The 27508-nt window shown below is 45.0% G+C and overlaps 2 protein-coding genes across 3 annotated transcripts in view; one reads left to right on the forward strand and one right to left on the reverse strand.

Moving 5' to 3' along the window:
- The window catches only part of DOCK1 (dedicator of cytokinesis 1), a 362706-nt gene that overhangs the window by 276614 nt on the left and 58584 nt on the right, over positions 1-27508 (reverse strand). The window lies entirely within an intron of this gene.
- Positions 19143-27508, forward strand: part of FAM196A (family with sequence similarity 196 member A) — a 38944-nt gene continuing 30578 nt past the window's right edge. Inside the window, exon 1 of one of the 2 annotated variants that reach the window (XM_008052879.1) lies at positions 19143-20366. In XM_008052879.1, coding sequence (XP_008051070.1) covers positions 19171-20366 — 1196 coding nt within the window. In that variant the 5' untranslated portion in view covers positions 19143-19170. The remainder of the gene's footprint in view (positions 20367-27508) is intronic. The other variant, XM_008052883.1, reaches the window with a different exon arrangement.

The raw sequence follows: 27508 nt of genomic DNA on the forward strand, positions 1-27508 counted from the left end.
CCCGGCCCCCCGTGTCAGACCAGCACGGGCGTGGGAAGCCGCCCGGCGCTGCAGACCTGGCGAGCGGGCAGGCGAGGGCAGGAGGAGGGAGGGAGCCCGCGGGTTACCCGGGGCCGGGGCAGCGCCTGGAGCCCAAAGTCAAGAGCACAGCCTGCGTCTTGCGGGTTCACGCTCGGGGTCCCAGGCAGGCGTCTCCATTGCTCGGATGAGGAGACTCTCTCCTGGTGACCTCAGCCTGCCACTACCCAAAAATATGCCACGGGGAGATGGAGCCGGTGATAAGGGGACGCCGGGAGTGGGGGAGGAGGGGCGCCTCTGGGAGCAAATAGGGGAGAAAACGGGTGCGTTTTGCTCGGCTACAGAACAGGGCTCCTGCCCCGACCCCTCTCCTGCCGAAGGTCCGTCCTGGGGGGGACTGGACGCCCTCTCAGGCCCCTGAGCCAGAAGCAGCCGTGAAGCAGTTTAATTTGACCTTGTCTGCTTAGGCACTTAAATTCTGCGGTAGCATCCCGAGGTGAAACTACCAGAGTGGCAAGCAACTTTGGGGGAGCCTCGCCTTGGCTGGGAGCCCCAGCGATCATTTCAGAAGATTACAGCTCAGGCTGGCAGAGGCTAGATAGAGTCTGTGCGCATGAAGGCTTTCCCCTGAACAAGGACCAGCGGAGGGGCCACCTCTCCATATCCCTGTGGGGCGACGGTCAAGGTTACAGCGGTAGGGACTTGATTAAAAAACACCACCCAAGTCACAAGACCCGGGCCATTCCCAATGAGGAGTACACACACGTGAAAATGATAGAACCCCCATTCAGCTTACGATACAGACTGAGTAGAAAGTCGCCATCATTTCACTCTGCAGAGGCGGAAAGTGCTGGCTTTTACTATTCATGCCGTGCTATTTATTACATTCATATCCTGTTGAATGTTACTTTTCCAAGTTCACATTTACCTGTGCAATTTTTGCAAGAATGATTAGCAGCTGTGCACAAGCAGCTCCGAGGAAAAATGGAAGTCCTGCCCTCTGCATGCCTCACCAGATATTAATAATTTACTATCCATGTTTACTACTTACATTAGATGGCACTGCTCCTCACGATGGTTTTATCAGAGGCGCATTTGGAGAAAAAAAAAAAGTCTAGCACAACTATCATTAATTGCATGATTTTGCATAAATTGTATGAACGAGAGTTTTGTTTTCTTCACTGAATGTATCCTTTCCTTAAAAACAGAATGATTCGGTTTAATTTCTTTAGCTATAATGAAAGACCTTTAGCTAAAGACAAAATGCCCTTGAAAAGCAAAATGTATCTTTAAACTTATCACAGTTGCCATGACTTTATGTTTTATCATTGTGATTAAACTTTGAGCTTTTACGTAAATCAGGCCCATTATTCTATTGAGAAACATAACTCCTGGTTAAGAAATAGGCTAATAAGGCAGAAGCTGGAAAGCTCTATGTTTGCACAAAGAGCTTTCTAAAAGCTCTTGTGGGAAGCTGAATGCTCTACTACTCGGTTTATTTTGGGGGCTTCTCCGTTTTGCTCCAGCTGTCACCCCCGTGGCAGGAGAGGGAATTTCTGTCGTTTTGTTTCTTCCACTGTAGGGAAAAAATTCTTTAATAAATAAACGAATGGAAGACTTGTACATGAAAGGCATCCATCTACAGGAAGATTCTTACACACCGAAATAAGCAACCCGAAAAGAAAAATGATTCTCAGAAACAACAGTTGATCACAGCAGAGTGGCCGGACAGACTGGTTCACATAGCTAGATATTTGTATTCTCTTGTTTGCTCCAAACCATGGCTGTCTCATTTAGAGAAACAACTACTAAACTCTCTGGTATGAGAAGCAGATTACTTACGTAGGGACTGGGCTGCTTCTCAGAGAATCATGATTCAGAAACGATCGCAGCCACATCCCAGAGCAGCTGTTCTGTGGGTAGGCCTTCAAACAGGAGGGCAGGGACAGGTTCGTCAGGGATTTCCCTGCATGTCAAGGATGCTGCTTGTCAAGGATGCTGCTTGTCAAGGATGCTGCCCATCCACGGCACCCAAGCAGCTCGGGTCAGCAAGCAAACTTACATATCACCGTGATTCAGGGAACGTGAGGTCATAAAGACTCCCCAGATCAAGCTAGTGTCCTATGTCAAGCAGTTCTCCATGAATGTGAAGAGCTATATCCGTTACCCACCATAATTCCAGGGAGACCCACATTCCCCAATCCAAAATTCACTGACATAATTTATGAAGGAGATCCCTTTGAGTCACTTCGCATATTTGATTTTAACATTTCATAACATTACCGAGCGACTTCAGTATTTTAAAATGAAATTTAAAACGATCGATATCACATGACAGCACTCTAATTACCACTGCATCCCCATACAAACATTTAGAGAAGTCTTTATCCAATGCTCGAGCTAACCTATGATGTATGTGTAGGGAATGCATTCATTTGTTTTCATCCGTTTATTTTTTAAGTGCATTCTTATTATATATCATGGACAGAATACAGACTTGCAGGAACCAAACTGCAGGGGCCCTGGCGAAATTCCTATAAACGAGTTGTTTGGATGATGTCTTGTACTAAGCAGTGAGTCATACAAAATACAGGTTTAAACTCTGGACGGTCTCCAGGCAATCGAGATGCTTCCCCCTCAGATGAAGACAGACCATAATGTCAGAGACATTTCCTGGTCCGAAATACAAGTCCTCTCAGACTTGACTGCAAGGCATAGTCTATTCGGTGTGAATTTGCATCATATGAATTTCAGACATTATTCAACCCATAATGAATGAGTTGAGGGACTTTGAGGTGTAGAAAGATGTTATCAACTGACAAACCACTATCTAAATAAAAACAAAGCATTCTTACCCAATAGCCCCTTGTATTTCTGCTAAGTACATATCCCCAGCTCTATATGGGACCAAGAGAAAATTAACTTGAATATAGAAAAATAGAAATTAGGGGAAGAAGGAATTATGTATCTAAATTACTCTATGAGCCTTTTCGCTAACACCATATTTCAGAAGGATTTGGACAGAACTGTCTCCAAATTTGTGAATATTGCTTTTGTGAATTATCATTTGTGAATATTGCTTTTATAGAGGACGGAGCTGGCTGTTCGGAGTATTGTGCATGCAAACAATTTTTTAAAAATCACAAAGGCATGTTCTCTTTATCACAACATCCTGCTGTGAGGAAGTTTGAGCAAGAAAGACAAGAAAGAGAATTATTCTTGCACAGTGTACACTCACGTGAGTTGCAGTGTTTTAGCCAATAAAGTAGTGAGGAAACTTTTTCTAAAAAAATCACAAAGGCATGTCAAAATGCTTGCTGAACTTTATATTGCAGTTACTATGGAAAATTCCAATCCAATCCTTAGTAATCTAGCCTTGGGCATAAAACGAAATGCAGTAAACTACAGCATATGAGAGAGATGAGAAGAAGGCTATGGAATGCTGAAAATATGACAGGCAGTCTTGCAAGTAAAAGCTGCTGTCTCTGCATCTCAGTGTTCCAGAGAGAAAGAGGAAGATGATATGGGGCCTGTTTTCAGCTGCTCAGTTGAGGAACCAACATGATCGTACCTGCTGCCTTAATGAAAGTGAGCAATCTTTGTGTTTCTAGGTCATTCTACAGGTGATGTGGGTTCCCCACATTTTTTCCTCTCTGGAAGTGCCTTGTATTTGTCAAGCACCCCTCTTTTATTTATTTTTTTTTAACATTTCCATATGTACCTAATGATTAGGTTCCAGACATCTCTTATTGTCTGCGTTTTGCAAAGTGAAATCCACTTATCTTTGTAGTAAGTGATTTTAGCATCCCTAAGCATGTAGTAAAACTATAAAGCATGGGTTCTTAGAAAATGAAGCAAGCATAGGGAAGGTAGACTGATATGCAGATGGCTTTTTTTCAGAAAGGACTTCTGATTGGTGTCTGTAGACTGAGCAGTATCAGTGGTGGCAAAGGCAATGTGCAAGGTGTTAGGAGACCAAGTGAGAGGCCCCTAAGAAGCTGAAGTCTAGGAGGAGAGGGAGAGGTGGAGAGGAAGTCTTGAGTCCTCAAGACTCAATGGAGACAGAATCAGCACAGGAGGTAACAAGCAGAGCAATGCCCTTGGCTGACTCAGACGGTGAAGCCTGAGATTAGACTCCTGGGTCCAGCACACACAAGTCCTGGGGCTTGAGCCAAAGGGTAGGGTGCTCGGTGCTAGACACCTGTATGGGAAGCATAAGAAGTGACATTTGCAAAGGTTTAGGTGCTGGGGTCACAGTTTGAAGCCAGTTGGAGGAGGAACTGGCAGGGTAGAAGGGGCCTCTGTTCACTGAATGCTTTGAACAAGAACATATATTTTGAAAAGATTAAGCCTTGATATCTACAGATAAACCAAAGAAAAGGAACTGGAGACCAGTTGAAAAGATGTCACAGGTGAGAATTAACTAGTACCAATAGTGACTGGTGGCCCTGGGGATATTAATAAGAGAGCAGCTATGAGAGAGATGCCTCCGGCTGGCAAATCTTTGTAGCATGGCAACTGGTGAAGGAAGGATTAAAGATCTGCCCAAGGCCAATGAGGTGGTGGGTGATTTTAATGGAAACAGAAGTCTGGGAGTCAGCAGGAGCAGGGGGTAAAACATGATTACTATTAGAAATTGGAGCATGAGTTTTCAAATGGAAATATTATTTTTAAAAGTAAGCTTTTCATCGTCTGTTACTTCCTAGGACTTCTATGAGAAATACTTCCGATCAGGAGAAAAACAGACCAAGGGATTCACAACACAAAGAAATCCTTAAAGGACTGAGCATAGTACTATCTAGTAACAGGTACTTAATAAACATTTAAAGAGGCTATTAACGACAAATCTAGACAGTGATTCTGCTAGAAATTCCAGAGATACTGATTGGGAACAAATTGTTCTCTTCCCTTTTCAGTTGTACTTTTTTTTAAATGTAGGAAGTAAATGAAATATCATGGGATGTCAGTAAAGAGAATTGGTTTCCAGAGCCAGACAGTCCTTACAACTGGTCACACAGTGCTTAGAAAAGGAAAAAGAACCAAAGTATTGTGTTCTTCTATCACCAAATCTCAGTATTTTCTTTGATAAAAATTCATTTGGGTGGAAGTTGAGTTTTTAAAGAAAGAATATCTTTGAATTTAAGTGACCTAGTATTAGAGAAGAAACAAGAAGCGGTGAGAACACAAACCTTGCTACAATCAGGTAGATTCGTATTCTTACATCAAAATGCTGACATTCTGGGTTAAAAGGAATTTTCACTAAAGCTTCACACACAAAAAAAACCCCCCAAAACTGGAGAATTCATTGGGCCAGAAGGCGTCAACTCTATATACCTCTCAGTCTTAACCTCACATCTCAACTTGACATCATGACATCAGCTTTATTGATCTCTGTGCCAGACCCATCAATGTGTCATTTTTTAAATCAATATCAGAGTAATACATAAGGACTTTTTTTTCCTTTGTCCAAGTCACATGGTACAAACAACTAGAGTTCACTTAACCACGCACTTGAGTCTCCCATCGCTTGGGTTAACGTGGCCGGGATTCAGTTCTAAAAAGAGTTCCTCAGCCGGGCTCGGTGGCTCAGCCTGTAATCCCACGCTTTTGGGAGGCTGAGGTGAGTGGATTGCCTGAGCCCACGGGTTCGAGACCCGCCTGGGCAACTTGGCGAGACCTCATCACTACAATAAATCAAAAAATCAGCCGGGCGTGGTAGCGCATGCCTGTAATTCCGGCTACTTGGAAGGCTGAGGCGGAAGGATTGCCGGAGCCCAGCAGGTCGAGGCTGCGGTGGCCGGGAGTGGCCACTGCACTCCAGTCTGGGCGACAGGGTGAGACTACGACTCAAAAATAAATAAATAAATAAATAATAAAATTAAAAGAGTTCCTCATGTTCCACCCCCTCCCATGCAAATGTAGTTAAAGAAATGCTGGAAATGGTCAGTTTCTTACTTTCAAATCATATTTTTCATTGGACTTCTCAGGTCATTGGAGAGTCCAATGGTAACTGCTTTTGTCAACTGTTCTTTGTTTTTGTTTATGATGGTCGTTGTGAGCCTGATGGCTTATTTCATCCTCATTTAATTTGTTTTGTTCTTGCTATTTCTATTTGTCTCTCTACATAATATTAACTCTCCTCTAAGTATATCTCTACTTTATTTATTTATTTATTTTTTGAGTTGGAGTCTCACTCTGTTGCCCAGACTGCGCTCCTGGCCACCGCAGCCTCGACCTGCTGGTCTCCGGCGATCCTTCCACCTCAGCCTTCCGAGTAGCCGGAATTACAGGCACGCGCTACCACGCCCGGCTGATTTTTTGATTTATTGTAGAGATGAGGTCTCACCAAGTTGCCCAGGCGGGTCTCGAACCCGCGGGCTCAGGCAATCCACTCACCTCAGCCTCCCAAAGGCGGGGGATTACAGGCTGAGCCACCGAGCCCGGCTTGCTTTATTTATTGTGTTGGCCAGATTTATTCATGTGTCAAGAATACCCGAGTTAGGCCAAATGATGGGATTCAGCATAGGGCTGGAATGCTGGGCCCGTGAAAATAGGGCCCCGTCTTATCAGCAGGGTGGTATCACACTCCATGGAGCTGGATCAACTTCTGAGTGAGTGGCAGAGCCTGGACCTCAAGTCATCCCTAGTGATCATTTAAATTCTTCAAGGAAGAACCAGGTCTAACTCTGTATCTAAAACGTCAGTGAGAGTGACTACTGGCCTCTGTAGCTTTTCATCGGCCATGTCAGGTTGGAACCTTCTCTCACGTCATGTATCTGTCTAGCGTCATCCACATGCATAACACATTCCCGAACATGTTGTCCTTGTCCAATTCACTTCATCACCAGAGCAGTAATACTTGCAGAGCTTCGTAGAAACCCATCTCTTGAGCCCTGATACCGGCTGGAGGAGCACAGTATGGAGGAAGAAGCACAGGCCCCAAGCCAGAAAGCCAGACTGCCCTCACGTGCCCTCCCAGCTATGCCAGGAGCTATCGGTGTGACCATGGCCATGTGATTCCACGATCTGGCCATCAGGCTCCCCATCTTTGTTCAAAAATGGTAATTTGTCCTCAGACAGTATCTGGAAAATGACATGTCTGAACACACAGAAAGCACAGAACGGTACCTACCCCAGGGTCAGCACTATATCGTGTTACCTTTTATTATTATCTTTACTCTCCTGGGTTCTAGAACTTGGTCAGAACTCTGGGCTAATAAGTAGACAGCCCAGGACTCAAAACCAAGTCATTGGTCTTTAAACCCCAGCCCTTAAGGACTACTGCCAGGAACGACCATGTCAAGAAAACACTGCAGAATGTGAGAATGCTGAACGAGTGACCTTGAGCAATCCCTTCCCAGTGTAAAAAAGTAAGTCATTCACTGAAAAGGCTGGCAATGCACTGATAACTGATCTCAGACTCATGGTGGAGAAAAGCTGCCCCCAGCTATAGAATTCCTAGAAAGGGACAGAATTCTAGATGTTTTACACCTCCAACTGGAAACATCAAAAATACAAAGGTGTGAAGATGCCCTATTCCTGCTATGGGCCTACCCAGTGACACTTTACTTGGAATTTTCCATTCTTTAATTAATTGACGTTGTGAAGGACCTTTATTGTAAACCATGAAAATAACCGGTCACTAGTTGTCTCTTCTGTGTAATGTGACTCCACCCTGACTATTGATGGCCATACAAGACCCGGCCGGACCCTGGGACAGGCACTCTGGCTAAATTGCACCTTCATTCTAGAAAATAATGGAAGAGGTCTGTGCTCCCTGCTCCCCCAGGACATTCACTTACTCGTCTCTTCATTTGGTAAATATTTCTGGAGACCTTTTCTGGGCCACATACTGCTCTAAGCTTTGGGGATGTAGCAGGAACAAGGTAAAGAAGATAAAGAAAACAAAATAAGTAGGCCAGTGGCTGCATTAATAAAATTATCTTAGGCGTCAACAAAACAAAACAAAACAGCTATGCAGTGTCATTCCCCAGATACTCTGATTTGCCTGGACTGGGGTGGGGACCAACGTATGTATTTTTTCTTTCTTCTCCTTGTTTTTCCTGGCCTGTACGTGTGGCATTCTAGGGAGCCGGAATGGAACAGAGCCCTTAAGGAAAATGCATGTTTTCCTTCTTCCTGTGGGAGGACAGCCGCCCCCTGGATTTCTTCTTCTCCATGGCAGGAAACGCTTTCTTTAAAAACACATAACAAAAAGAAAAACACACTTGTGAAAGGTTCCACTTCATCAACACCTATGCTCTCCTCCAAAGCTTCAAGAAGGCCAAAGCATAGCGGGGCCATTTGAGGTTTGGGAAAGATTTATGTTTTCCTTTGTAAGGATCTTTTTAGGATGCTGAAGTCCTCAGAGAATCATTTCATAGATCACCAGACCTGCTTACTCACGGCAATGCTAACCTTTATTCACAAACTACACAGTCTCATGCTACTGTTCTCTCTTTCCCTTTTCCACAATTCTTATGAAGAAACAGGGCATCCGTTCCAAGGAGGAACTGGGGAAAAAAAATAGAAGCAAACACAGGAATCTATACTTAAAATCTAACTCTTCATTAAATTTAACGCTTGGGTTTACTAGGTATTGGATGTTCCAAGGAACAGTAAACGGCGTGATGTCCCACTTCAGACGCCTGCCCAAGCCTGGCCTTTTGTTTTGCCCCGGGATGAATTTTATCTGGACAGGAGAAGGGGTTGCTGCAACTGACCCCTAAAGAGCAGACAAGTTCTGACAGCAGTGGCTCAAGGCCATCAAATCTAGACATGCTTCAACTCAAGTGAACAGCCAACAGATGTCACACAGTTCCTGAGTCCGTCATCTCCCTCGCCCATGTCCGTTCGCACGTGTGTGTGTCTGTGAGTTTAACTAGACTCACTGTTTCCCTCCCATCTCACCCCCACCCTCTGTATTTCCCCCTTCCTTTTCGTGTCTCTCCTCTCCTCTTCCATTCATCTTAATGGAGCTTAGTAGTACAGAATTATATTTCCCAGTATTGATTTTACTTACTGACCATAATTTTCTATGCAGTGTTCTCAATTCGAAGAGCAGAAGAGTGACAAATCATTTCACTCAAACTTTTGTGTCGCTTTGTAATAGCTAGACTCACTGATATGCGCCAGATTCTCTATTGCTTTCTCCCCCTAAAGGTCAATGATTCCTCCTCTATAACAGATGAAAAGACTAACTTTAAGGATGATGCCATGATCTAAAGGTTTATGTTTTCCAAGCTATTGGTATTTTTAAATTAAATTCTTCATCTGTTTTGCCACTACTATATCCTACTCCCAAGAAGAAATTGGCTAATATAAGAACAAACGTACTGGTCATTCCCAGCGAGTCACATTTCCTACAACAAATATGTAGTAAGGGTCTCAATCACTTACTGATTAAACATAAAACGTGCACCATTTCTGTACCATCTACCGATTTTTGTGAGTGTGTATGCCATCTCTTTCTCTTCCATTAGCACAGAAAAATTACATACAGCAAGCAAACTCAAGGCAGTTATGTGAAGGTTCAACAGACAAAAATCCCTGGATATGGTTTTTCTTAAACTGATGAAACTCTATTCCTTTTCCTTTCTACTCTTCCTACACCTACTTATGTTTCAGAATACAGCCATGTTGTGCATCGTCTGAGGATCCAGATAATAGAGAATCCTTGGAAGCCACTAATAGTATACCCTCATTCTTACCCTTCTTGTCATATGAGTAAGATTTCAGCTGCAAGGATACTGTAATGTACCTCATCATATTCTTGAACCAATAAGTAAATAGTAAAGGATCAGTGAGCACAGAAGAGAGGAGGTGCTTCAAAGGATCTAGCCCACAGAACACATATTTGTGTTAAGGAGAGAGAACTGACACACAGCAAAGCCAAGTAAAGCCTTCTCTTACATGTCTCCCAGGTGAAGCCTGCCTCGACTTCCAGAGACCACTCTCAGTACTTCCTTCCTCCCAGCTCCACCATGGCTCTGCACACAATGGGCTGGTGTCATCCATTAGTATGTGTCTCCCTTGCTGGACCAGACACTGCCAAGGACTGTCCCTCATTTTCCTTTGTGTGCCCAGCTTCCTGTATGGAGCCCTGATCACCCTAGATACACAGATGCTATTCACTGAGTAAATGAAGGTAGCAGGTGAGGACTTTTGAAGCCAGAGAGGGCAAGATTCGATCTAGACCTCCAAAAAGAGACTATCCATGGAAGTGGAGGAGAAGGAAGAGAACACAGTCTTAGAAAGTGATCCAACGGAAGTGAAGATGGAGTAAGAAGTTCTACAGACAGGAAATGGTTTAACTTAAGGAGATGGAGGATTTTTGCAGAGCCATGAGAAATCTAGAGAGATACGCTAGGTGGGAAAAAATTATAGATGACTTAATAAAAAAAATAATACTCTTGGGAAGTGCTACCAGAGTGACACATGAAGGTATCTGTAGAGAGGAGAGATGTGTGTCCTTGAACCTGGGACTAGCAGGATGGGGGATGGAGGACCGAGGACAAGAGAATTAAAAAGGCCAAGATCAGGATGGGAACAGTGGGAGCAAAAGGGAAGAAATCAATAGGAGAATTAACAGGACGGAAAACCAGAAATCAGTAGGGCATGGTGATGACAGGAGACGGGAGTTTAAACTGGAGAATTAATCAAGCATACCATTGATAGTATCTGCTGGGAGCCCTCAGAATAAAAGTACTGAAAGACTGGACACTCTTCTAAGTTGAGAATGGGACTTTTGACCCTACTGCAAGCCAAGTTCCGCCTTTAACACACGGTCACTTTTGCTACAAGCTCAGCCGAAATAAACACAGCAGCTATGTTTCTGGGTTGACGCCGGACCATCCTTGGGTCTAAGGCCAATACACCATGTCAGAATGCCTCCCAAGAAAAAAACACTGAGTCTTCCTCCAGGCTGTCAGAGACACCACTAAGCTTTTCAGGCACAGGGAGATAAACCTTTAAAGACAGCAGAATGGAACTCTATGAGGAAGGATGTCACTTTAAGTTTTTTTAAAAAGTAGCTACTTATTGTTATGCACAGAGAAGACAAGCTCACAGTAACTACTGGTCAAGGAAGGAATTTAAAAAACCAACTAACTTGGCAGAATAGAAAATAAGATCAGCATTGCTGAGCAATAGAATTTATTTTAAGGAATAAAATGTAACAGCTCTTAGGGTGTCACAGACTAACATTTTTTGTTTTTTTGTACTCTCCTCCAACTTCTTCCCCCCAAAGCAATGACATTTTGCTTTCTGAATGCTAAAACTTCACCCTGTGCACACCTGCAATGAATATCAGTCATTCTGCTCAGAACATTCTTCAGTTTCCCTATCGTATGTCTGGTGTAGACGGACAACATCTGTCTTCAGGGTGACGAACTATTTTTGAGGTTCCCCTCGTTGCCCATCAGCTAGAATAGAGGAAAGAAAAGGTTCCTTCAATTTATGCTGTGGGTCTTAATTCATGTCTTTTTGTTCCACTCCAGACTGAACGAACCATCCCCACATCATTTTTAGCCAGTGAATCAGAGGAAGGTCCCATGAATTCAAACCCAGATAGCCTTTCCACAGGCCTGGGAACGATCACAAACATTAACTCTTTGCAGGTTTTTGTTAGGATCAGGTACATGGGCTACTAGGGCAGGATATTGCTCTACACCTTGCTGTCAGCCTATAAATAGAAGCTAATTACAAGAAATGCTCATTTTTCTCTTTCTTCTTGGCTTAGTTACCTCTGCAGTGAAGACCATGCAAAATTTAAAGCTTGGCCAGATGGTTGAGTTGATGGGCATTCCAACAGCCTTGCCAGAAAGACAGGTTTCATCTTCAGCTCTAAATGACTTTGGTTGTAGTGAACTGTTCCCTCCAAATCAAAATTCTGCCCTGGGTGTTCTAATATCCTGAGATTAAGGAAAGCAGCAGGAGAAACATACTCCTTTGACATAAGTCATTTTTTGGGGGGGGGGGAGTCCATGTTCTAGTTTTAGTTCAGATATATCTCGAGTCAAAACAAGTCATTTAGTAAAAACCTTATGGGTTAGGCATAGTTAATCAACAAAGCAAAGCACTCCCCAAGTCCATTCCAGCATGTATCTACATGTTTTCACATGAGATGACCATTGCATGTAAGAAATAAAGGCCACCTCTTATGTGTCCTGCCAACTCCCACCAACTCCAACCCAAAATATCAGTTGACTGTTGCTTAATTGCCAGGAACCATCCAGGGAATGGGGCAAGTGGGGCATTTGCTACCATAATCGAAATATACTCACGGGCTATCCTCAAAATGATAGCCCTCATATTTTATCTTCTATGTCACTGTCATGATGATAAGGGTGAGGGAAATTAGTTCCTTTTACCAGTCTCACAGATGATTTTGGTGAGTTGGTGGAACTCATTATACAAAATTCTTTTTGACCATTATTAGCTAGCAAAGCTAACTGCTGCAAATGAAGTTAATTTTTTACATTGACGTAATATCTCATCTGGAGGAGGCATTTTTTTTTCCAGTTTCTTTTCACCAACATCATAAGGTTTTGGTAATTCATTTTTACTAATTTAGATTCCATTTGGACAGAGGAGGAGCAAAGGTTAACTTCAGTATAAGCTGAAAATCAAAGAACTGGGTAAACACTAAAACACAAAAGAAGACGAAAGTCTGGTCCATTTAAGAGGGCCATTTTCTGGTTTTTCTAAAACCTCAGCACCAAACCCAAAACATCCATGTCTAAAACGGATGGTTTACCTCCTTTGTTCCCACTCACTGGAAGCAGACCAGCGCAAGCCTATGTGGCAACAGTGGTTTACATTACATGGCTGAAGTAATTGACCACAGGATTTCTGTTGGTTAAATGTGTTTTCTACAATCTCAGGTAAGCATGAGATGGGGACACACCAAAGATGGATTTTCTTCTGCCTCACAACCTGCATTTAAGCTCCACGAGTGCCCCTTTCCTCAACTTCAGACTGGATGGTCATCGGTTCTTAATGACAAAGGTGTCACTGCAATATTCCACAAATCAAGGGAACAAGGCGTGACTTCCTGTGTTTTCTCTGAGGTGTCCAGCTCTGCAGCAGGAGCAGTTTTCCACTCGCTGTTCAATCGCAAAAGGGTGACTAAATTCATCTGTTTACCCGCTTTCAGTCCTCTTAATCAATGACCTCTGAAGAAAAGAACAAATGTCTGGAAAAATAACATTTCAGGGTATAAAGAAAATTAAACTGGATAATGAATTTAAGACACCGTCCAAAATCTATAGCAGTTAGCTTTGCCCCGAGGAAAAAGAGGACTTCCATTTCTGAAGAATCAATCGGTGCCTATAAAACCAGGTCTCTAAAGTTAACTATTTTGCAACACAAATGAATTAATCTAGTGAGTGAGATTCTGTGTTACTTCCCTTTCCCACTGGCAACCTGCATGCTGAAGAATGGCATGTTCATTTTCAACACTCCCCCATTCTGAGTAGCCTAATGTTCAGGCATTCCCTCAGCATATGGAATAAAATGCTGACCCAATTAATCTTGAATTCCAGCCAGCGTTTCTGACTCCAAGGTGTCTGAACAGTGGGGAAGCCACTAGAAAAACCAACAATTTCCTAAGATTCCCTTGCCATACTCATCAGATTGCTTGCCTAGCTTCTTTGCTACATGCAGGGACTGCCGGACACCAGGAGGTGTCTTGGCCAGGCTGCCAGACCTTCCAGCCCTACTGTCAGCTGACTGCATCATGCCATAAAAGCCCATCACAGAGTCAAACTAGAAACCTGCAAATCAGCCAGACATTTTAAGGATGGACAGTGGAGAGCTGACGCAACCCCCACAAAGTTTCTTTGTGACTGTAAATGCAGATTATACGTCAAACCTATTTTTTTCTAATTAAAACAGACAGCACCTTCTTCTTAACAGTATGTTTTCTTGAATACTGGCATGTCTTCTGCTAAACACTTTCGTATCTATACATATCTAAACACATACATATGGGTGTATGTATGCATATGGACAAAGACAATAATTATTTTGAAATTCATTTTGTATCTTTATTCAGGGCTTCCTTCAAACAATAAAAGATGACCCCTGGCAAACTGCTTATACCCAAATCCAATGATTTCTAGGGTTTTCTTATTCTGACACAAGTGTTCATACTTCCCCGAGTCGTGTTCACAGCATAGAGTGGTTTTGTTCTGTGTTTTTTGTAATTGGCAAAAACAAAGGGACGATATTACACCTCCCCCCAAATTGGAGAACAAAAGGAAAACCAAATCTCTCAAAATAGGCTATCTTAATACCATAACAATGGCCATTTTTGTTCATTTTCTCCAGTATAACTTGTAGACTATTTGTTTCACTTAACATTATTTCGTAAGTGTTTTTCTATGATACTAAATAATCTCTATAATTATCATTTTAATGGCCACATGGAGTGAATGTGCACCATAATTTACTTAACTGTTTGCCTATTGTGAGGCAGTTAGTTGCTTCCATTTTTCACTCCTTTAAGTTGGAATTAACACTTTTATATAAGCTGTTAATTTAAAGCAGCATGCAGAGATGACTCTATATCACTAATCTAAAAATACAGGGTTTATATATTTACAACTCACATTTGATTATGAAATTTAATTTGAGAGTAATTAAGACATTTATATTCCAGACAGCTCCTCAACATGTAACTCTCCCTGAGCCAGACAGGCCCAACCATGACTAGCCATTTTCACCTCAAGACAGCACAGGCCAATGAATTCTAGAGCACAATCTTCTTCTGAAAACTAAACTTTATGAACTCCCGCTGCTGTAGAGCTAAGAGATTAACGCCAAGAACCAGAGACCATAGTTCTCTGGGGTGACCCAGCCACAGCAAACCATCATTAGGAACGCCACTGGCCAGACTCAGTGTCTCAGCCTGTCACCCCAGCCCTTTGGGAGGCCGAGGCGAGTGGACTGCCTGAGTCCACGGGTTTGAGACCAGCCTGGGCAACTTGGCGAGACTTTGTCTCTACAGTAAATCAAAAAGTAGCCAGATATGGTAGTGAGCGCCTGTAGTTTCGGCTGCTTGGAAGGTTGAGATGGAAGGATCGCTGGGTCCCAGCAGGTTGACGCTGGGGTGGCCGTGAGCATGCCATTGCACTCCAGCCTGGGCGATGGAGTGAGACTTCAACTCAAAAAAGAAAATGGAAAAAAACGCCATTGCGGTACCAGGCTCAGTCCAAAATTCAAGGCAACCCTCACTCAGTCTGTGCACCAGAGCCAGTTGTGTTCCTGAGACCTACACCTACACCCAGATATATTACTGGAACAAGCCAAGGAAATAAATAGCTCAGATTGAGTTTCAGTCATTTGATGCATTCTGAAGTTTCCCCTGGGTCATTTCAAATGAGAGATTTCCCTGACCAGGGCTGGTGGTGTAGTGCCTGGGCTTCAAACAGATTTAGCCATGTCAAACGGGTACAACCCCCTAGCTTGTGACTCAGAGCAAGTTACAAGAAAACAGAGCATGCCTCAGTTTCTCAGATCTGTGGTATGAGGATGTCAAAAATGCCTCCACTGTAAGGCTATCGAGTGAGAGCCAAATGACACAGTCCAAGTGAAGTGCACAAATGCTGACATTTGGTTAGGTCACAGAAACACAGACCTATATACCGAATGTTAATGTCACACTGTAAGAGATGTACATTCATTTGCTGAATAAATGCATGAGGGAATGAATGAAGCAGTGCTTGAGAAGGTTCCACCTGTCTCATGGACAGTCTTCTGTAGCATGCCCCATTTACATTGTTTTTTTTTTTTTTTTTTTTTTTAGAGTTGGAGTCTCACTCTGTTTCCCAACTGGAGTGCAGTGGCTGCTCCCGGCCACTGCAGTTTTGACCTGCTGGGCTCCAGCGATCCTTCCACCTCAGCTTTCCAAGTAGCTGGAACTACAGGCGTGCACTACCACGCCCGGCTAATTTTTGATTTGTTGTAGAGATGAGGTCTCGCTAGGTTGCCCAGGCGGGTCTCGAACCCGCGGGCTCAGGCAATCCACTCACCTTGGCCTCCCAAAGTGCTAGGATTACAGGTTGAGCCACCGAGCCCAGCCCAATTTACTTTCAATTACATCATTTTTCATGGTAATCACTATAAGCCTGACCCCTCTCCACAATGACTAGTAAATGAACACACTGGAAAGATGTGTCCACCTTAGTAACTCATAATGTCCAGGAAAATTCCACTTTAAAGCTTTACAAAATGTCATCGAGCCATCAGAGGGAACTCATAACCCCATGTGAGGCCAAAATACATGCAATAATTTCTTAGTGTTTTTCCTATCAGGACAACTCAGTAACTACCTATTACTACTGTTTTTAAAGTCAGCATCGACAAGCTAAACTGATTAAAAACCCTCAATATTACCATCATTTTTGCTAATAAGGAAACAATTTGATATACTTAGCAACCCTCTGTAAAACAGAAAAGAGCTCAGTATTTTTTATGATTATTTTGCCACCGACAATTAATTTCTCTGATTTGTTTTATTAGTTTGATGGTTGGGTCCAAGACTCAGACTATTTCTTACACCAGCAGACTGATGTCAGAAAATTATTTCAGTGCAGTTCCTGGCAAATCGTGATGATGAATAGCATGGTAGGACAAACTTATTCAGACACGCATTTTTCAGTAGTGGCAGGGAAAAGGCTGAAAAATTACTAGTAAATTGCTTTTGGTAAAAATGCTCTCTCTTTCAAATTTTCCCTAGTAGGAAGGTCTTCTGCAGAATGATAGCACAATACATCCTGACAGACCTGGACAACAAAGGTAGTTAAAGAATGAACAGGAGGATAAGAGTGAGGGTTAAAATTTAATTTTCTTATACTACCCACGCCACCACCTGGACTGTCCCCCACACCAAGTGCTCTTGTGTGCATCTGTTTAACCTGCCTGGATAAGTGCCTCTAGGAGATATCTAAGATCTCTCCTAAGCAGGCATGCCCTGTCCAGGCCAGGAGCGGCCACTGCACTCCAGTCTGGATGACAGAGTGAGACTCCAACTCAAAAAAACAAAAACAAACAAACAAACAAAAAACAGGAAGTTCAGGTGTCCAGAGGTTTAAGGGTTCATGCAGTGGTTCTTGGCCAGGGGTGGCTCTGCCCACCCCCAGACGCATCTGGCAATATCTGGAGATTTTTCTAGTCACACTGAGAATGATCCATCCTAAAATATCAGTAGTGCTGTGGTCGAGAAACCCTGGTCTAATCTAAATCCAACGCTGCAGAGATTATTTTTTGCTGTACTCAAACATGATTACCAGTTAGCTGTTCATGGCATAATGTATGAAGAGTTTGATTTTTCTCTCAGCCTTTCATTCAGTAAACACTGGTAGAGGCCTGCAGGACCGCGCTGGCTGAGTTGCAGAGGTCAGTTGGACAGAGTCTCCAGACTGCAGAGAGCTGTGTAACTCACTCAGATGGGAGCTGTGACCTTTACCAAACCACCATGTCCATCGACCTACAGTACTGAATCAGTAGGGACTGGGGATGTGGGGAGATGTCACATCTCTGTCTGTTGGACTCCAGGTCTCTTAGAAATAAAATGGATGCAGAGGTCTGGTGGGTCAGGGTCTTGTACAGGCCTGTGCTTCTTACTTGCTGTGTGATGCTGAGAAGCGACACAATCTCTCTGAGCTCCTTTCCTTCTTGAGATGGGAAGTATGACCTTCAGGGACGTTTGTAAGCAAGGTATTCTGTACATGGGCTTGCAGGGCATCTAACCCCCGGACCTTCCAACACCGTAAGCAGCAGCCACACTCTGAGTGTCACAGTTCTTGTGGAGTTTCTCAGGAAGGGCTGCTGCAGGTCTCTGGGCCCGGTTCAGTGTTTCCCCATGACAGCCGAGCTGGGCAGTGTGGCCCGAGCCTTTCTTAGGCCACTCTTGCCAGCTCCCGTCTGTGACCTTGACTCTCTGGGCACTTGGCTTCAGCCCCTGGGCCTCCACACACCTATTAGCTCAGCCCATCCTGTCTTCTTCTCAAACGCAAGGGGGAAATGGCAAAGGCTCGGTCATAAACAACATGCTTAGCTATGATTTCTTGCTTTGAGTGCAGCCATCAAGCAAGTTCTTCCATGTGCAATAGGCAGCTGTGACTCTGCCTAATAAAGTGAAACCATCCTACCCCACTGGTATTCCCCGAGAGGAATCATTGGCCACCTGCATCTTTTTCGCTGCATTTAATAATTCAGCCCAGGATGAATTTGCATGATTAACAGAAAGCCTCATGATTTTATTTTCTTTCACGATTTAAGTATTGAAACAACCACCATTGTTTTCATCTTCGGAGGTTGTGATCAAAACACAAAACTTGATTCTAGAATGACTAATTTCTTAAAAAAAAAAAAAAAATGTTTTCCAGGACCGCTCTCTGTGGAATCAAAGAAAAGAGCTGCTAACATTGCCTTTGTAGATGCAGGGAAGCCCAAATTCTTTTCATGGCTGGTGTTAACCCATTAGAAACAAGACACCCCTCAACAACTTGTTTATGGCCTTCCCAACGAGTGGAGTGGTCACCTCTCTCACAAAATCCATAATGGCTAATGTAAATATATTGATTTCAGTTCCTCACCATGGCGCTCTCCACACTTACCTGTTCATGACCTGGAATCTTCACTTGGCCTTTAAAACAGCAGTTCTCCTAGATCAGTAATAGATGAACCATGTCATCCTCAAGAAATAGTAAAAACCCCAACCAAATCAGTTACATTTGGTAAGCCATCTGCCTATGAAGTGAATACACGCGTGTGAAAAGATAATTTGTAAAGCAAAAGAGGCAGCATCGTTGGGTTTCTTGATAAATGTAGTAAAAACAGGATTGCCTAATGGGGAAACATGCATTACTATCAAAAGAAAAAAACGAGTGTATCCCACCTGGAAAAGCAAGCAGGCTTTCATATCTGAGCAGCATTTCAAGCTGTGCCTGGCACCCACTCTCCGCCTGTGTGATTTTCCTTAACATAAAGGCCGACCTCACCTGTTTAAAAATAATTAGGAAGCAGGCAGCCATCACGTTGGCTGAAAGTTTGTGCCGCCCGTGTGTGTGTGTGTGTGTGTGTGTGTTGTCTGTCTGTGTGTTTCTGTTGCGCTGACACCTCTTGCTGTTTCTGCATGCAGGAACCATGGTCAGTAAGGACACCGGCAAATGCATACTCGCAGCGTCGGAGAGCGAAGTGGAACCCGCCGCCTGCCTGGCCCTGGAGATGAAATACGCCCTGGATCCCAATCGGCAGATTAAAAAACGGAACAAAGCCCTGCAGGTGCGGTTTAAGGACATCTGCGAGGCACAGAATGAGCAGAGGGACACACAGCTCTCCTCGGGACAGCCAGGGGAGAAACGTGAGGTCAAGGCCGTGTCCTACAGGGCGGCCTACCGCAAATACATGACGGTGCCCGCGCGCAGGTCTATCCCCAACGTCACGAAGAGCACAGGCGTGCAGACCTCGCCGGACCTTAAAAAGTGTTACCAGACGTTCCCCTTGGACCGCAAAAAGGGGAGCCTCAAAAGCCTGCCAGCTGCAGATCCCTTTAAAAGCCAAAACAATGGGTTTCTAGCAGACGCTAAAGAAAAGGGCCAGAGTGGACCCATGGGGGAGGCTCGGCCTTGTGGTGCAGGGCGGGTACACAAGACCACAGCCTTGGTTTTCCACTCCAACGAACACATGGACGTGGTGGACCAGCCCTCCGGGGTCAACTGTGCAGGGCCGTGTCAAAGCCCCGACCTGCTGGGCTATGGAGAAGCTGCCCTCCAAAATTCCACTCGGCCTCCCTCCGAAGAGCCTGATGACCAGCTGCCGGGGAGGGCCAAGCAGGACCAGGGAACACCGGACTCCGAGGACCCCGCTCCGCCTGCCCTGGGGAGGGTGTTTAAAACGGAGCTTGCCACCGTGTATGCACCTGCCCCAGGTGCCAGGGCCCCCGAGCCTGGCTTGTCCACCTCTGCCGCCGCCAGCCAGTGGTCCCTCTGCCCAGTGGACGAGCAGCAACGGAGGAGAGCTGTGCATCTCAATGGACTCCAGGCCCCCCCGGGCGCCTCCCTGGCCTGCTCGCCCCCGATGCAGTGCCTGTTCCCCGAATGTAGTGAGCAGCCTCTGCAGACTCCAGCCCCGCCGGGCCTGGGAAACCAGCCCAGTCCCGCCACAGTGGCTGCGGGTGAAGAATGCCAGCAAATTGTGCCTCACACGCCTCACACGGAAGTGGTCGACCTCAAAGCACAGCTTCAGGTGATGGAGAACTTGATCAGTTCAAGCCAAGAAACCATCAAAGTGCTCTTGGGGGTCATTCAGGAGCTGGAAAAAGGAGAGGCCCACCGGGAGGGGTATGTATGTTCACGAACCATATCTTAGGAGAAGCTGCAGGCTGATCACCTGAGGGTCCATCAATAGGCTCCCCCAGCCCCAATCCATAAGACTAAAGCCAGCATTTCTGTCAACAGGCTGTAGTCTAAGGAACTATCAAGCTCCAAAGGGGTCACAGAGTCTTTTGCAATGCTAGACTTCACGGTGTAGCCACCTTCGAGATGACTGTCAGCATTCCTTTGTCTGACCTTGAATTCAAACAGTACCTATGTTTTGCATGAATTGATGGGTCTTTTCATCTACTAGAACTAAAGGTTTATGGTATTAGTAATGTATAATACGTACGCCAGTCCAAAATATCTAACTAAATAAGAAGTTACGTGCCCCTTAGGAATCTTATTAGAGAAAAGAAATTTCAGATGGCATTTGGAAAAGTAAATGCTGACCTGCTTATAGTAATAACTTCAAATAACTGAAAATACTGGTATTTTGGACTGTACAAGGCTTTATATATAGACGGTATGTTCTTCGTTCTTTGCTCAAAGAAGCAATGCCCACTGTTAGCCAAGCCCTAGCTGTATATGATTAGGAGACACCTGTCTTTCCCCAGTGTGCCCAGCTGGGCTACAGAGAGCAGGATACCAAGTTCACAGCCAGTGCTCTCTAGCAGTGATCAGAGCTTGCTGGACTTTATCGTCTTTTGAAGCTGAAATTGGATGGCAGCAATGCTAAAAACAAATGACCAGAAGCCCACAGTTCTTGAGTTTTCACGCTAGGAAGCTTCCTGCAGGCCAGGCAGTGTACTCCGTTGATGCAGATCAGCCAGCCCTGCTCTAGTGCCCACGGTTTACCGGTCTTTGTCTGGGCTGCTGCGACTTCTCTTTTCCCCACTCCTTGAAACTGCCTGGATTTCTGGCAGCCTGTGTTCTGGAGATTACATTTGAGGCAGTGCCCTGTTGGCCTTGTGTGATCTGCACTCTTCACCCGGGTTAAGTAAGCTGAAAGCCAAGCAATCAGGGCAGCAGACCACCTGCATGCAAAAATTCTCAGGAGGGTTGCTGGGGTTGATTAGATAGTGTTTGCTTATTGCAAACAGTGACTAAGAAACAACCTCCACATTCCAAGGGAGGGGGTGTAGCAAGAGCCATGTTCCTGCAGCACAGTGGCTGATGCAAAGCCTGCCCCTCTGCCCTGGCCGCTCCAGCTTAGTGCAGGTGGCCTGTCTTCAAAAGGAGCTCGTTCTCAATACCAGCCCCCGCCTCTGATTTACAGAGTGGTGTTTGCACTTGCTATTAAGCGGAAAGAATCGCTAGCCAAATGTATATCAGTAGATAATGTAACACCATAGAACATTTTCAGATGGGCTGGGTCAGCCTTGGGTTTACATCTCCATTTTCATTCCATTTCAACCAGTGCAAATCCAAAAGCAGTACATTGGGGTGAGGACGGGGGTGAGGTGGAGATACCAGAGAATTGTTGATCAGTAGACTACATCCCCACAGAAAAATCAAAAGCCCAAACAGTGACCCAATCACTGACTTTGATATAGCTGGTAGTACCTTAAACCAGATAGCAAAATAGAAAGATACTGACACTACTAGTTGGGGAAGAAAAAATTTACCAAATGGTGTAAAACGAAATGTGTATGCTAATGTGCGTACTCACAGGGTAAGTGCCCAAGTAAAAACCTGAGAAGGCTGAACACCCACCAACACCCGAGAAAGGAAAAATTGTGTTATATATAGGCCCCTTCTTACACTATCAGAACAAGTATGGCAAATCCCTTTAAATAGGATCCTACGGTTCTCTGAGACTCTATGTGTCTAGCCAAGTGATTTGGAGTTTACTAAGACATGCCTGGGAGGGAATTCTTGCTCAGAGGACTTGGGCAAGGGCTGTACCTCTCTGTCCCTCGTTTCATCACCTGGAAGTTGAAATCACTGCCCATCCTGCAGATAGGAGATGAGGATTACACAGGGTGACCCTCTAATGCATTCAGACTAGTGGCAGGTGCATCTGAATGTGTGGATGTCTGCCAGTGGTGTGAGAGTTGGTCTTGCTGGTCAGCACTTCGAGGGCAAGGATCTAGAGACCACTTAGTGGTCTCGTGGGAGTCCAGTGTGAAGAATGCACCCCTACATGTGCAGCATACAGGCTGCCATCCGATGCTGTCCCTGAGCTGCTCTGTCCAATGCAGTGGCCGTTCGCCACATGTGGCTATTGGAAGTTAAACTCAGATTAATTACAACTGGAGATTCAGTTCCTCAGTCACACTGGCCACGTGTATCGGACAGTGCAGATACAGTGTGTTTCCATCATGAAGAAAAGTCTCCCACTTCAGTATCTTCAATGCGTGGCATAGTGCTTGGTTCCTAACCATGGGAGGACTTGGACACCTTAAATCAAGACAAAGGATAGTTTTACTTTAAAATCAATCCCTAGTTCCGTTGCTGCCGGCACAGAACAAGCTCACAGGAGAAGGTGGACAGGCACGTCTGTATCGTATCCCTGAGAACCTTCATTCCCTCCTCCCTCTCTGAGGCCTCTGGACTCAGATAACAATAAACAAGAGGCTTCAAACTCCAAGGCCACCTTGAAGGGCTCCCTCTTGTTCAGTGTCCAGGGACATTAATTTGGCTGAAACTTAAATTTCCACCACCCTTCTCCATGTCAGAACATAAGAGAAGTAGCAGCCTCAGAGGCAGGCAGATAAGCAGCAAGCTTGTGTTCCATCCCTTCCCAAGCTCTGGGTCCTGCACAGACTTCTGGGAGCAGGAAGCAGGAGCCGGGAGCAGCCACTACCAGAGCTGGGCTGGGACAGCTGGAACAACTGTCTCTGGGGGAGGGAGAGTAGCATCTGCTGGTTTCCGTAGTGTAAATACTGTTACCATGACCGATTTCATTCAATTCACAAAATCCTGCACATGTAAACTCTGCTCCTCTGAGCACCCACCCCTGGAAGGGCATGCTCCAGGATTTAGAATGAGGTATTCACAAGGGTTAATGTATGGACTGGATCTGAGCTGGGAAACAGGTGTTGCAGTTACATTGTAAAAAACAGAGAAATGCACTCTGCTTTACCTACATTATTATGCAGCCATCATGTGACATGACAAAGAGTTAACTGATCAGGGTAAAATATCAGCAGAGGTCTTCTTGGAAAATATTCTAGAGCCTACAAGTCAGTAACTACGGGGAATGCCCGGGAGCTGGGGAAAGCCAATTCATCTCCCCACTTGCCAGCCCTCAGAAAGTGAGTGAGGCTTATATAGAATGTAACCTGCATGAAGAAGAATCCTGATGAGGTTAGGCACCTCAGAGCCCATGACCTTGAATGCAAGTGACACATGTTGCCCACATTTCCTCTTGGTACTCCAGGTGACCAATCTTGCCCCCATTATGTCCTCATTGTACTCCAAGAGGGCTATGGGTCTGAACACAGGGAAGCCAGTATTCTTTGATCTAGCTGATGGCCTTGGGCAACGTATGTTTCTTGGAACATCTTGAATGTGGAATCTCTTTAATAGGACCTCTTTTCACTATTGAGTTTGTCAGGCAAGCTCTTCCCTGTAATTCTCACTCTGAGTAGGAATTTCTGTGTCACCAGCTCTGACCACTTTCAATAGCTTCCAAATTATTTTTTCGTAAGAGACTCTTCCATTCATTTCCTTTGCTTATGTAGTTTTCCGAAAGGCTCCAGCAGAGAAGATTTTTAGCTGAGGCAAGTTACTTAACCTCAGTGAGCTTCAATTTTGGTGGCACTGAGTAAAGGACATGTCCTATGATAAGCCTTTCAGTGGGATATATTCTGTAAGTAGGTAGATGTGCAAAAAGTATTTCAAATCATGCCTTTTAGTCCTTCCTACAGCACTGGGACAACACTAAAATCACTCTGCTATCGGCAGTGCAGGCTGCCACGAGTGCAAGGATTATCCTCCTTATTTCAGAGCTTTCAGTATCATACTTGACTCTTTCCGGAGATTCGGAGTCACACAGGCCACTTAAATAAGCCACGAATACAGTCTTTGAAGTTGAGAATCAGACCCATGGGGCACCGGATTTAAAAATCCAACCAATCCTGGTAGCAGTGGTAATTCCCCATAGCAGCTCTGGGATTCCTTGGCAGGAGATCCTCAGACCAAAAGGCTGCAGGTCTTGACTACCCATTGTACGAAATCACCAGCAACTATGCGGTGGCAGCCCCAACAGCACCTCAGGATGGAGATGGCTGTTTCCTCCTAAGATGACGCCCTCCCCAACATTTAGCATCTTGATATGTTCATCAGTTGGTGACAGCCTAACGATATTTAGAGAAGACCAGAAATTAATGAGAGAAGCTTTATCCAAGGATATCAAGCACATGGTAAGGATCTGTCATGACCTAGAGTGAAGCGGGTTCTTCCATAAGTCAGGTCTCTCCCAGCATTTGCTGGGTGTCACCTGCAGGCTTGGGATAGGGGGCCTTAAATAAGACCAGTTGGCAGGGATGAAATCATGAGGCTTCAGAGCTTTGTGGCTGTACCGAGTTAGAGCAAAGGTGAGCACATGACTTAAAAGAAACAATCCTCAACAACACATCAGCCCAAGGGAGTCTAGGAAGGGTTGTGAGTCCAGTCATTCACAGCCTCCCTTCCCTCACCCCTACTACCCTACCAAGGGGACAGCTCCCCATCAGTTGGGGTCCTGTTCATCCTTACTGAGAAGGGGCAGTTTCATGGGGACACGAGGCCCAGTTCTCCCATGTCAAGGGCACACAGTGGGAGTAACAAAAAAGAGGCCAAAGGAATCCCCCTTTCAGGTTCTGTGCGAAGGTAGTATTCATAGTGGCGTTCAAGATGAGAGAGAGGAATAAAGATCTGAGAGATAACAGAGATCCAGTGTGGAATCCTATATCAATGTTTGCTCAACTTCATTGTTCCTTTGGTCACACAATAAAAGAGAATAGCCAGAGACTAACTACAGGTCACATACAGACAGGCATCCTCAAGAAGGTCTCAGGCTTATAGAGATCTGTGTTTTTTGAAAGTTCTCAGGGTCAGTTCGTACACCGCAGAGGTCAGCAAACTTTTCTCCAAAGGATCAGAGAACAAATATTTTAGGTTTCAAGAGTCAGTCTCGAATGTTGCAATGATTCATTCATCTCTGCCATTTTTTCCTTAAAGCACCCATAGATCATCCATACATGAATGGGCATAGTTGTGTTCCAATAAAACTTTATTTACAGGACTAGGCAGTCGCTGGATTTGGGCCATGGGCCATAGTTTGTAGACTCCAAACCACTTACATGGTTTGTAAATATCGTAGCCACATTCACTCAGCTGAACATATCCAGGCCAGAACGTAGGTGCAGGCAATCAGGGGTATGTGACGGCCACAAATAATGGGAGTATCATTCATTCACACATTCAGAAGGCTTCCACCAAGCATCACCTCAGTGCTAGACACTACACCAGGCTCAGGCCCAGCCATTGAAGGGTTCACAGTTTGATACAGAGGTGGTTCCAGTTCATCATCCCATACAAGCTGTGGGGCACGGCTTTGGAACTGTGTGTGTGTATAATACACATATATGTAATTTATATGTATAATTCATACGACAGAATCTCTGGAAAACATAAAAAGAAGTCTCACTTTTCCACAGGGCATGTTTGCGTGATGTGACTTGCCTTAACCTTGATATTGATGGTGGATGGGTAGCAATGGTATGCTTGTTTTATCTTATCCTTATATTGATAAATCACTCAGAATCAGGCATTCTTCAGAAAAACCTGTCAGGAGATGAGAAAGCTCTCTGAATTTACTCTAATTGCCCGTGCCCAAACAGAATAAATACTGCATCACAATTATGGAGGAAGCATAGGGGACAATTTAATCTGTTTAAGTCACAGAGCAGAAAGAGCCAACATGGAAAACCATGCACCGCTGCAGCAGCCGTGGCACAAACACCGAGGAATCACGAAGGTCTAGGCTTATTAACTTCCCAGATTCGCCCCTCTGAGAGCCAAGGGGAGGGCTGGGCACAGTTAGGTGATCCCATCCCAATTTGGCTGTGCATCCTCTAGAAGGATGATTAGGTTGCTCTTGCCAAAGCCTACCCACTTAATAGAGCTCAGAGTCTTCCACCTGGCTAGCTGAGAACAGCCAAATTTTGAGGCGAGGAGGTGGGTGGCATTAGACAGTCTCTCACCAGCCTCTGCAATCCTGAAAACTATCCTGGAGGATCTTCTCTGGAACGCTGAGTGCTGACTTCCTGGACTCTGGCACAAGCCATCACAGAGAAGCAGGGCGTTGTGAGCGGCAGTGAGATCAGAAGCAAAGAGGCTGTTTCTGCCAAATGCGCTCCTGTGCCTGAGCACTCTCTGTTTGAATGGCGTGAGAATGTCAGCACTTCATCTTCTGATGTTCTTGATAAATCAGATTCGGTGTCTCTCTCCCCATTTATTACAACCCAGAACACTTAAAGCCATTCCAGCCAGCTGGCTGAGGTCAGCCTCCAGTGCACTTGGTTTTTGCATTTTCTGGAAGTGAGTTTCGGGGGGCTGGGGGGGGTGGAGAGTGCAACGTCTGGGGTTCTGCACTCCAGCAGTCCTGAGCTGGGAACTTTATATGGACCCATTCACCCCACTACCAACTTGCTCCCCTGATCTCAGCAATTGAGAACACATGCCTCCCAGGCTTCTCTTGGAGAGTAAGTGAAACATGGAAGAAAAGGGTCTCAGCCCCCAGACTATGTTTGCACTCAGTAGAAGTCACTCCCTTCCAACTTATTTAGTTACAGAGAAGCAACCTTCCAGTGCTAACATTCAGGGTGAAGCAAGGGTGGTGGAAAGCTTGAACACACCAAGAGATATTTTCTTGCTTCATGACACAGGGTGTTTTCATTCAGAGCAGGAAGATGGGGTGAGGATCTCAGAATGGAGGCATCAAGCTTTGTACTTTTTTTTTTTTTTTTTTTTTTTTTGAGTTGGAGTCTCACTCTGTCGCCCAGACTGGAACTACAGGCACACGCTACCACGCCCGGCTAATTTTTTTGAATTATTGTAGAGATGAGGTCTCGCCAACTTGCCCAGGAGGGTCTCGAACCCGCGGGCTCAGGCAATCCACTCCCCTCAGCCTCCCAAGGCGTGGGATTACAGGCTGAGCCACCGAGCCCGGCCGTACT

This window comes from Carlito syrichta, unplaced genomic scaffold (genome assembly GCF_000164805.1).
Source record: "Carlito syrichta isolate Samal-C Ts95f unplaced genomic scaffold, Tarsius_syrichta-2.0.1 Scaffold72250, whole genome shotgun sequence".
In the NCBI taxonomy this organism is placed as follows: domain Eukaryota; kingdom Metazoa; phylum Chordata; class Mammalia; order Primates; family Tarsiidae; genus Carlito; species Carlito syrichta.